Below are 12,483 nucleotides of genomic sequence, written 5' to 3' on the forward strand. Positions count from 1 at the left end.
CTGCAGCATTGAAGGGTCCAACACGTCCTCGACTGGAACCCAGCACCTCTCCTCCGGACCGTACCCCTCCCACTCCACGAGATACTGAAGGCCCCTCGCCCCCGATGTCCAGAGGGGGTGGAGGAACCTCCCGCACCTCAGACTCCTGGAGCGGACCAGCCACCTCCGGCCTGAGGAGAGACACAAGGAACGAGGGGTTAATACGGTAATCGGGTGGAAGTTGTAACCTATAACAAACCTCGTTCACTCTCCTCAGGACTTTAAATGGCCCCACAAACCGCGGACCCAGCTTCCGGCAGGGCAGGCGGAGGTGCAGGTTTCGGGTCGAGAGCCAGACCTCACTGCGGTGGCGATCTGCGTTCTCCTTTTGGCCGTCACAGCCTGCTGAAGGTGAACATGGACAGCCTCCCATGTCTCCTCCTCGCGCCTGAACCAGTTGTCCACCGCAGGAACCTCGGTCTGACTCTGATGCCAAGGCGCCAGAACCCGGCTGGTACCCCAGTACACACAGGAAGGGAGAGAGGTTAGTGGAGGAGTGGCGAAGCGAGTTCTGTGCCATCTCAGCCCATGGCACGAACGCCGACCACTCCCCCGGCCGGTCCTAGCAATAGGACCACAGAAACCTGCCCACATCCTGGTTTACTCTCTCCACCTGCCCATTACTCTCGGGGTAAAACCCTGAAGTAAGGCTGATCGAGACCCCCAGACGTTCCATGAACGCCTTCCAGACCCTAGACGTGAACTGGGGACCCCGATCAGACACTATATCCTCAGGCACCCCGTAGTGCCAGAAGACGTGCGTAAACAAGGCCTCTGCAGTCTGTAGGGCCGTAGGGAGACCGGGCAGAGGGAGGAGACGACAGGACTTTGAGAAACGATCCACAACGACCAGGATCACGGTGTTACGCTGTGAGAGTGGAAGATCGGTCAGAAAATCCATCGTCAGGTGTGACCAAGGCCGTTGTGGAACGGGTAAGTGGTGTAGCTTACCTCTGGGCAGGTGCCTAGGAGCCTTACACTGGGCGCACACCGAACAGGAGGAAACATAATCCCTCACGTCCTTAGCCAAGGTAGGCCACCAGTACCTCCCGCTCAAACAGCGCACTGTCCGACCGATCCCAGGATGACCAGAGGAGGGTGACGTGTGGGCTCAATAGATCAACCGGTCACGAACAGCAGACGGGACATACAGACGCCTAGCGGGACACTGGACGGGAGCGGGCTCTGCATGTAACGCCTGCTCAATGTCCGTGTCCAGCTCCCACACTACCGGCGCCACCAGGCAGGAGGCGGGGAGTATGGGAGTGGGATCCATGGGCCGCTCCTCTGTGTCATACAGCCGAGACAATGCGTCTGCCTTCACATTCTGGGAGCCTGGTCTGTAGGAAAGGGTAAACACAAAACGGGTGAAAAACATGGCCCACCTTGCCTGGCGAGGGTTCAGTTTCCCCGCCGCCCGGATGTACTCCAGATTACGGTGGTCAGTCCAGATGAGAAAAGGGTGTCTAGCCCCCTCAAGCCAATGTCTCCACGCCTTCAGGGCCTTGACGAGAGCCAACAACTCCCGGTCCCCCACGTCATAGTTTCGCTCCGCCGGGCTGAGCTTCTTCGAGAAGAAGACACAAGGGTGGAGCTTCGGTGGCGTACCCGAGCGCTGAGAGAGCACAGCTCCTATCCCAGCCTCGGATGCGGCCACCTCCACTATGAACGCCAAAGAGGGATCCGGATGGGCCAGCACGGGAGCCGAGGTAAACAAAGCCCTCAGGTGACTGAAAGCCCTGTCTGCCTCAGCTGTCCACTGCAAGTGCACCGGGCCCCCCTTAGCAGTGACGTAATGGGAGCCGCTACCTGACCAAAACTCCGGATAAACCTCCGGTAGTAGTTGGCAAACCCTAAGAATCGCTGCACCTCCTTCCCCGGGGTGGGAGTCGGCCAATTATGCACGGCTGAAATGCGGTCACTATCCATCTCCACCCCTGAGGTGGAAATGCGATACCCTAGGAAGGAGACGGACTGCTGGAAGAACAGGCATTTCTCAGCCTTGATGTACAGGTCATGCTCCAACAGGCAACCAAGCACCCTGTGCACCAGGGACACATGCTCGGCGCGTGCAGCGGAGTATATCAAAATGTCATTAATATACACCACTACACCCTGCCCGTGCAGGTCCCTGAAAATCTCGTCTACAAAGGCTTGGAAGACTGATGGCACATTCATCAACCTGTACAGCATGACGAGGTATTCATAGTGCCCTGAGGTGGTACTGAAAGCCGTCTTCTACTCGTCTTCCTCCCGGATACGAACCAGGTTGTAAGCGCTCCTGAGATCTAGTTTGGTGAAGAAGCGCGCCCCGTGCATTGACTCAATCACTGTGGCTATGAGCGGTAGCGGGTAACTATACCTCACAGTGATCAAACTCTTACAATCAACAATACCGGACAAGGACATGTGGGGAACAGAGGGTAAATACACAACATGTAATTGATGGGATTGAAACCAGGTGTGATGGAAGACAAGACAAAACAAATGGAAAATGAAAGGTGGATCGGTGATGGCTAGAAGACTGGTGACGTCGACCGCCGAACGTCGCCCGAACAAGGAGAGGGACCGTGACACACCAGCAAACTATCACAAGTCGTGACACACCAACAAACTATCATGGTCCAAACACACCAAGAAAGTTGTGAAGAGGGCAAGACAACACCTATTCCCCCTCAGGAGACGGAAAAGATTTGGCATGGGTCCTCAGATCCTCAAAAGTGCTACTGCTGCACCATTGAGAGCATCCTGACTGGTTGCATCACAGCCTGGTATGGCAACTGCCTTGCATCCGACCGCAAGGCGCTACAGAGGGCAGTGAGTACGAACCAGTACATCACTGGGGCCAAGATTCCTGTCATCCAGGACATCTATACCAGGCAATATCAGAGGAAGGGCCTAACAATTGCCACCCATGCGGTGCTGGAGTGCCAAGTATAGGTCCAAAAGGCTCCTTAACAGCTTCCACCCCCAAGCCAACAGCTGAACAGCTAATCAAATGGCTACCCGGACACATTTGCATTCACCCTTTTTTTACGCTACTGCTACTCGCTGTTTATTATCTATTGATAGTCACTTTACCCCTACCTACATGTACATATTACCTCAATTCCCTCGACTAACCTGTACCCCCACACATTGACTCGGTACTGGTACACCCTGTATATAGCCTCGTTATTGTTATTTTATTGTGTTACGTTTTTATACTTTTGTTTATTTAGTAAATATTTTCTTCACTCTTATTTTTCTTAAAACTGCATTGTTGGTTAAGGGCTTGTTGGTTAAGGGTTAAGCATTTCACAGTAAGGTCTACACCTGTTGTATTCGGCACATGTGACAAATACAATTTGATTTGATTTGAACTCAGTAAAATCTTCATTATTATATTATTATATTATTATTATAAATTATATTATTGCATGTTGCATTTATATTTTTGTTCAGTGTATACAGTGCATTCGTAAAGTAATCAGACCCCTTGGCTATTTCCACTTTTTGTTACATTACAGCCTTGTTCTAAAATGGATTAAATCAAATGTTTTCCTATAACTAGCCATTTATAGAATATTGTCACAGATAGAACAATGAGCCAGATATTTCACCAGATGTAATGTGAAGCATCCTATTGGTGTTTCCACTCACTACCAAATATGGTGATGAGAGGAAGCCCAGTGGCCAGCAGTGGGAGAAGATGGAGCGAGATGGATTTTGGCCAACATTCTGAAAATCTCAATGATTAAACATTTGATATCCATACAGTTTTCTGTTACCAAAACTAGAATCTGTAGCAAATGGAGTGGACTGCATTTTGTAGACTTTGGGTAAGGGCGAATTGAGCTATTGCACACGTGCACTTCACAGAGTAGGTGTTCCCAAACGGAAATATGCAAATAAATGCTAGAACAAGCCAATAGGATCTCACTAGCTTGTGCTTGGCTCTGCCCACGTCCTTGTTTGGTCTGCCCACTATGAAACGACAGGCTCTGGTCTATCCTGGGTTAGTTATAAAAAATCTTAGATTTTGCGTTGTAAGCTGCTGACTCAAGACCTGACGCTGACGCTGATTCCACGGTAACATGTCCAGATTTTGTATTTACACTCATGATTGCACCAAAAGGAAGATAGTTCCTACATGATAGAATTCTGATCTTGAGTCCTTTCTTTCACCCTGTGAACCCCGTTCATTGCTGCATATATTATTACATATTTTTTCTATGGTTACAGTCATCAAAGATTGAATTGCATTAATCAGATCTAATGATTTACCGGTGGAGTGCTGCTATGTCGGTGCTGCTATGATTTGCGGTGGGGTAATGCTATATTGACTAGCCTATATATTATTAATAACCTACCAATTCCAGTTAACACATTTCAATTAAATGACTGGAATAAATATGAATAAAGATATGCTACTGTACATGTCTGTACTAGAATTACAATTATAGCTCATAAATAACTATTCATACATGCAGCTTAACAGACACTTTCTTACCTGGTCCATTTGAATGACGCATGTTGTAAAATTGTCACATCCCCTAAGACCATCAAATAAAGCCATGGGCTTTCTCTCCACATATGCCCTGAGGAAATACAATAGATGAGTACTACCTAAATCATTTGCTGTTATGTAATTCCTCTTTCAAGTCTGTACTGGGCAATAATACATTTTGTCACTTCTCTGAGTGGATATGTTACCTGTAATTGCTGAATCTCTTTGTCCTGGTCCCGTGCATTATTATCTCTCTAAACAGAGATAAACAATATTGAACATCTCATTCAACAATGGCTAAGAGAGGTTTGACAGAGACATCAAGGCTAAATTAACTCACCTGGTGTCTGCTCCTGTGGTCCTACGTGTCATTTGATCAGGTAGTCCTTTCAATCTGTGCAGCGCAGCCACATCAGACCTCAACTCGTCCCAGTCTTTGTCCTCAAGTTCTACGGAAAGAAGTTAATTATTGTTAATATTTTACACAGTCTTTAAAATGTGGAATACAAAACAACTACACTAAATTAAACCCACTTTTAAACTTGCATTGTATTGTGAAAACAGCACTTCTTACCAAACTCTTTTGTTAGTCCAAGGAGACACACAAGGAGCATGACCCTCAGTGCACCTTGAAATCCTTGTCCCGCCATTACAACTCCTGCCAAAACATTTGATAGTGAAACATACAGGTCGAATACAACAAAAAGGGTTCAAAAAAGGGTTCTTCCGCTGTCCCCATAGGAGAATCCTTTTAGGTTTTACCAGGAACCAAAAGGGCTCTTAAAATTGTTTTCCTATGGGGACAGCCTGAAGAACCCTTTTAGGTTCTAGATAGCACTTTTTTTTAAAGAGTGTAGGCAGTGGGATCACAATTTGTTAAACTCAAAGCAATCATTTTCACTGTAGCCCACAGACATCCCTTAGAACGTTGGTTTCACGTTTGGTTTATGTGGGAAATCCTCCAAAACAGGAAATAACACATTGTCTCTGAAGTGTGAATAACACCTCAAAGTCCAGTCCAGTCACATACACCACCTTTTTTGTCTTCAGTTATGGTTGCAAAGTCAACTGATGAAGTTCAACAAAAAGTTTGGGTTACGGATGTAAGTACGGGTTGCCAAACGACCTAACGACCTATGGAATCTTGTGATATACATCTACAATTTATTCACAGTGGTGGAAAAAGTACCCAGTTAAGAAAAAAAGTAAAGATACCTTAATAGAAAATGACTCAAGTGAAAGTGAAAGTCACCCAGTAAAATTCTACTTGAGTAAAACTATTTGGTTTTAAATATACTTAAGTATCAAAAGTAAATGTAATTGCTAATATATACTTTGTATCAAAAGAAAATTATTATCGAAATCATAATTTCAAATTCCTTATTTTCAGCAAACCAGAAGGCACCGGTTTCTTGTTTTTTAAAATTATGGATAGCCAGGGGCACATTCCAACACCCAGATATCATTTTAAAATGAAGCATGTGTGTTAAGTGAGTCCGCCAGATCAGAAGCAGTATGGATGACCATGGATGTTCTCTTGATAAGTACGTGAATTTGACAATTTTCCTGTCCTGCTAAGCATTCAAAATGTAATGAGTACTTTTGGGTGTCGAAAATGTATGGAGTAAAAAGTACATTATTTTCATTAGGACTGTAGTGAAGTAAAAGTAAAAGTTGTAAAAATTATAAATAGGAAAGTGCAGATACCCAAAAAAACGACTTACGTAGTTATGTAAACAGAGAGGTGTACTTTCCTGGGGACCTTAATATTGACTGGGTTTCATCAAGCTGACCGTTCAAGAGAAAGCTTCTCACTGTAACCAGGTTATTAATCAACCTACCAGGATGTTTACAAACACTACAGGAACAAGATCATCCACATGTATCGGATCACATTTTTACTAATACTGTAGAACTTTGTTCTAAAGCTGTATTAGTACCTATTGGATGCAGTGATCACAATATTGTGGCTATATCCAGGAAAGCCAAAGTTCCAAAAGCTGGGCCTAAAATAGTGTATAAGTGATCATACAAAATATTTTGCTGTGACTGTTATGTGGATGATGTTAAAAAAACGTGTGGGTCTGATGTGATTAATAAGGAGCATCCAGATGCTGCACTTGATGAATTTATGAAATTACTTCTTCCAATTATTGATAAACATGCACCTGTTAAGAAACTGACTGTTAGAACTGTTAAGGCTTCATGGATTGATGAGGAATTTAAAAACTGTATGGTTGAAAGAGATGGGGCTAAATGAGTGGCTAATAAGTCTGGCTGACTAAACTCAACAACAAAAAAGAAGAAACTGTATTATGTGCTAACTGTGCCACTAGAGATCCTGTCCAGCCTCTGTCCCAGCCAGCTCATGCACGCTGACACAGTGTTTCCTCCGACACATTGGTGCGGCTGGCTTCCGGGTTAAGCAGGTATTGTGTCAAGAAGTAGTGCGGCTTGGCTGGGTCGTGTTTAGAAGGACACACGGCTCTCAATCTTCGCCTCTCCCGAGTCCGTACGGGAGTTGCAGCGATGGGACAAGACTGTAACTACCAATTGAATACAACAAAATTGGGGAGAAAAAGGGATTAAAAAATATTGGAGAAAAAAAGGAAGAGAAATTCAACTCCATCTTTCATCGAATCACATGACTTATTCATCACAAAACCATTTGATGTTGCCAATTATTTTAATGATTACTTAATTGGCAAAGTGGGCAAATTTAGGCAGGAAATGCAAACAACGAACAGTGAGCCATCGTATTCATGCATAAAAAAAACAAATAATGAAAGAAAAGAATTGCAAGTTTGAATTTTGTAAAGTTAGTGTGGGAGAGGTGTAAAAATGATTGTTAACGATCAATAATGACAAACCTCGGAAAGCCTTGAGGGAAGCTAAAGTAATTCCACTACCCAAAAGTGGTAAAGCGGCCTATACTAGTTCTAACAGCAGAACTATAAGCTTGCTGCCAGCTCTTAGCAAACTGTTGGAAAAGAATGTGTTTGACCAAATACAATGCTATTTCTCTGTAAACAAATTAACAACAGACTTTCAGCATGCTTATAGAGAAGGGCACTCAACATGTACTGCGCTGACACAAGTGATTGATGATTGTTTGAAAGAAATTGATAATAAGAAGATTGTGGGAGCTGTACTGTTAGATTTCACGGCAGCCTTTGATATTATTGGCCATAACCTGTTGTTGAAAAAACGTAAGTGTTATGACTTTTCAACCTCTGCCATATTGTGGATTCAGAGCTATCTACAGTTGACGTCGGAAGTTTACATACACCTTAGCCAAATACCCTTAATTAAACTCAGTTTTTCAAAATTCCTGACATTTAATCCTAGTAAAAATTCCCTGTCTTAGGTCAGTTCGGATCACCACTTTATTTTAAGAAAGTGAAATGTCAGAATAATAGATTTATCTCAGCTTTTATTTCTTTCATCACATTCCCAGTGGGTCAGAAGTTTACATACTGTCACGCCCTGCCCATAGAGAGGCTTTTATTCTCTATTTTGGTTAGGCCAGGGTGTGACTAGGATGGGCATTCTAGTTTCTTTATTTCTATGTTTTCTGTTTCTATGTTTTGGCCGGGTATGGTTCTCAGTCAGGGACAGCTGCCTATCGTTGTCTCTGATTGGGAATCATACTTAGGCAGCCTGTTTTTCCACCTTAAGTGTGGGTAGTTGTCTGTGTTAGTGGCCTGTATAGCCCTAGTCAGCTTCACGTTCATTTTTGTTGTTTCTTGTTTTTGTTGGCGACATTCATAATAAAAAGAATTGTACGCTCACCACGCTGCATCTTGGTCCGGTCATTTCCACCCTGACGACGATCGTGACACATACACTCAATTAGCATTTGGTAGCATTGCCTTTGAATTGTTTAACTTGGGTCAAACGTTTCGGGTAGCAAGCTTCCCACAATAAAATTTACGGTAAGTACATTTTTGACCAATCCTCCTGACAGAGCTGGTGTAACCGAGTCAGGTTTGTAGGCCTCCTTGCTCCCACAAATGTTCTATAGGATTGAGGTCAGGGCTTTGTGATGGCCACTCCAGTACCTTGACTTTGTTGTCCTTAAGCCATTTTGTCACAACTTTGGAAGTATGCTTGGGGTCATTATTCATTTGGAAGACCCATTTGCGACCAAGCTTTAACTTCCTGACTGATGTCTTGAGATGTTGCTTCAATATATCCACAAAATTTTCCTTCCATGTGATGCCATCTATTTTGTGAAGTGCACCAGTCCCTCCTGCAGCAAAGCACCCCCACAACATGATGCTGCCACCCCTGTGCTTCACGGTTGGGATGGTGTTCTTCGGCTTGCAAGCATCTCCCTTTCTCCTCCAAACATAACGATGGTCATTATGGCCAAACAGTTCTATTTTTGTTTCATCAGACCAGAGGACATATCTCCAAAAAGTACAATCTTTGCCCCCATGTGCAGTTGCAAACCGTAGTCTGGCTTTTTTATGGCGGTTTTGGAGCAGTGGCTTCTTCCTTGCTGAGCGGCCTTTCAGGTTAAGTCGATTTAGGACTCGTTTTACTGTGGATATAGATACTTTTGTACCTGTTTCCTCCAGCATCTTCACAAGGTCCTTTGCTGTTGTTCTGGGATTGATTCGCACTTTTTGCACCAAAGTACGTTCATCTCTAGGAGACAGTGTCTCCTTCCTGAGCGGTATGGCGGCTGCGTGGTCCCATGGTGTTTATACTTGCATACGATTGTTTGTACAGATGAACGTGGTACCTTCAGGCATTTGGAAATTGCTCTCAAGGATGAACCAGACTTGTGGAGGTCTACAATTTTTTTCTGCGGTCTTGGCTGATTTTTTTTGATTTTCCCATAATGTCAAGCAAAGAGGCACTGAGTTTGAAGGTAGGCCTTGAAATACATCCACAGGTACACCTCCAATTGACTCAAATTATGTCAATTAGCCAATCAGAAGCTTCTAAAGCCATGACATCATTTTCTGGAATTTTCCTAGCTGTTTAAAGGCACAGTCAACTTAGTGTATGTAAACTTCTGACCCACTGGAATTGTGATACAGTGAATTATAAGTGAAATAAACTGTATGTAAACAATTGTTAGAAAAATGACTTGTGCCATACACAAGGTAGATATCCTAACCGACTTGCCAAAACTATAGTTTGTTATCAAGAAATTTGTGGAGTGGTTGAAAAACGAGTTTTAATGGCTCCAACCTAAGTGTATGTAAACTTCCGACTTCAACTGTATCTAACAGAACTCAAAAGGTTTTCTTTAATAGAAGCTTCTCTAATGTCAAACATGCAACGTGTGGTGTACTGCAGGGCAGCTCTCTAGCCCCTCTACTCTTTTATATTTTTACCAATGACCTGCCACGGGCATTAAACAAAACATGGGTGTCCATGTATGCTGATGATTCAACCATATACGCATCAGCAAACACAGCTAATGAAGTCACTGAAACCCTTAACAAAGCATTGCAGTCTGTTTTGGAATGGGTGGCCAGTAATAAACTGGTCTTGGACATCTCTAAAACTAAGAGCATTGTATTTGGTACAAATCATTCCCTTAGTTCTAAACTTCAGCTGAATCTGGTAATGAATGGTGTGACTAAATTACTTGACGTTACCTTAGATTGTAAACTGTCATGGTCAAAACATATAAATTCAATGGTTGTAAATATGGGGAGAGGTCTGTCCGTAATAAAGAGATGCTCTGCTTTTTTGACACCACATTCCAAAAAGCAAGTCCTGCAGGCTCTAGTTTTGTCTTATCTTGATTATTGTCCTGTCGTGTGGTCAAGTGCTGCAAGGAAAGACCTAGTAAAGCTGCAGCTGGCCCAGAACAGAGCGACACGTCTTGATCTTCATTGTAATCAGAGGGCTAATATAAATACTATGCATGCCAGTCTCTCTTGGCTAAGAGTTGAGGAGAAACTGACTGCATCACTTCTTCTTTTTATAAGAAACATTAATATGTTGAAATCCCAAATTGTTTGCATAATCAATTTACACACAGCTCTGACACACACACTTACCCCACCAGACATGCCACCAGGGGTCTTTTCACAGTCCCCAAATCCAGAACAAATTCAAGAAAGCCACAGTATTATATTGAGCCATTATTGCATGGAACTCCGTTCCTTCTCATATTGCTCAAATTTTCAGCAAACCTGGTTTCAAAAAACAGATAAAGCAACACCACATGGCACAACTCCTCTCCCCAATTTGACCTAGATAGTTTGTGTGCATGTATTGCTGTATAGGCTATGTGTGCCTTTTTTGTTTATATTTTTATTAATGTAGTTCTGTCCTTGAGCTGTTCTTGTCTATTAATGTTCTGTATTATGTCATGTTTCATGTTTTGTGTGGACCCCAGGAAGAGTAGCTGTTGCTTTTGTAATAACCATCCTCAATATGGCTTGACATTAACCAGGTTTCCATCCAACCTTTTTATGCGAGTAAAGTACATGTCGGATAAAAAACGTAGACCAAAATGTCGACATTACAAAATACGCTAGACAGGGTGCGATCTTTTTGTCTCTGTAAAATTAATTATGCGTGAAATGGTGGTGGAAATTATTTTATGCACAAATATTGATATAACAGCCATCATATCGAACTAAACTTGGAATGGTCCTTCCACTACGACTCAGGAAAGCATGCAGTTTATTAGGCTACAGATGAAATAAATTATAGTTAACTTCACAGGGTGGTGAAAACGCACGGTGATGAGCTTGATGCTCCTTTCAATAAATATCAAGGGTCATATTCTGGTGACGTGATGATCGATGCTTGGCTGCCGTTTGACAAGTAAGAACAATCTCGCACTTTTGTGCATAATAATCTCATCATAAAGTAGGCTATACCCGCACTGTACTGTACTGTATCTGCAAGCTGTTGGCTAAAGTGCACGTTCCAGTACCAGAGTGGGCACATGGGCTGTACCTTTGCAATTTTTTGTGACAACAATCAGTAGGCCTAGTGGAAAATGTGATGGAAACCCATTTAACTTGTATTATTTATTCCTTACATGGGAATTTAACCTCAAAGGTGATTTTTATGTGCACTACATATTTACGCACGTACTTTATCCTGAACAAGTCAATTAGATAGAAACAGAACTCTGATGGGAAATTGCGCATTTTTTTAATGCAGATTTTAAAATATTCACATACATTTACATTTACATTTAAGTCATTTAGCAGACGCTCTTATCCAGAGCGACTTACAAATTGGTGCATTCACCTTATGACATCCTGTGGAACAGCCACTTTACAATAGTGCATCTAAATCTTTTAAGGGGGGGGGGGGGGGGGGGTGAGAAGGATTACTTTATCCTATCCTAGGTATTCCTTAAAGAGGTGGGGTTTCAGGTGTCTCCGGAAGGTGGTGATTGACTCCGCTGTCCTGGCGTCGTGAGGGAGTTTGTTCCACCATTGGGGGGCCAGAGCAGCGAACAGTTTTGACTGGGCTGAGCGGGAACTGTACTTCCTCAGTGGTAGGGAGGCGAGCAGGCCAGAGGTGGATGAACGCAGTGCCCTTGTTTGGGTGTAGGGCCTGATCAGAGCCTGGAGGTACTGAGGTGCCGTTCCCCTCACAGCTCCGTAGGCAAGCACCATGGTCTTGTAGCGGATGCGAGCTTCAACTGGAAGCCAGTGGAGAGAGCGGAGGAGCGGGGTGACGTGAGAGAACTTGGGAAGGTTGAACACCAGACGGGCTGCGGCGTTCTGGATGAGTTGTAGGGGTTTAATGGCACAGGCAGGGAGCCCAGCCAACAGCGAGTTGCAGTAATCCAGACGGGAGATGACAAGTGCCTGGATTAGGACCTGCGCCGCTTCCTGTGTGAGGCAGGGTCGTACTCTGCGGATGTTGTAGAGCATGAACCTACAGGAACGGGCCACCGCCTTGATGTTAGTTGAGAACGACAGGGTGTTGTCCAGGATCACGCCAAGGTTCTTAGCGCT

The 12,483-nt window shown here is 43.9% G+C and overlaps 1 protein-coding gene across 1 annotated transcript in view; it reads right to left on the minus strand.

The window, feature by feature from the left end:
• Positions 1-12,483, minus strand: part of LOC139581328 (uncharacterized) — a 35,945-nt gene that overhangs the window by 16,374 nt on the left and 7,088 nt on the right. The window contains exons 2-5 of the mRNA XM_071410949.1: positions 5,103-5,186; positions 4,869-4,977; positions 4,735-4,782; positions 4,532-4,619 (exon numbers count right to left, since the gene is read on the minus strand). Of these exons, the coding sequence (XP_071267050.1) occupies positions 4,532-4,619; positions 4,735-4,782; positions 4,869-4,977; positions 5,103-5,178 (321 nt within the window). The 5' untranslated portion in view covers positions 5,179-5,186. The remainder of the gene's footprint in view (positions 1-4,531; positions 4,620-4,734; positions 4,783-4,868; positions 4,978-5,102; positions 5,187-12,483) is intronic.

Source organism: Salvelinus alpinus, chromosome 7 (genome assembly GCF_045679555.1).
Source record: "Salvelinus alpinus chromosome 7, SLU_Salpinus.1, whole genome shotgun sequence".
Taxonomy (NCBI): domain Eukaryota; kingdom Metazoa; phylum Chordata; class Actinopteri; order Salmoniformes; family Salmonidae; genus Salvelinus; species Salvelinus alpinus.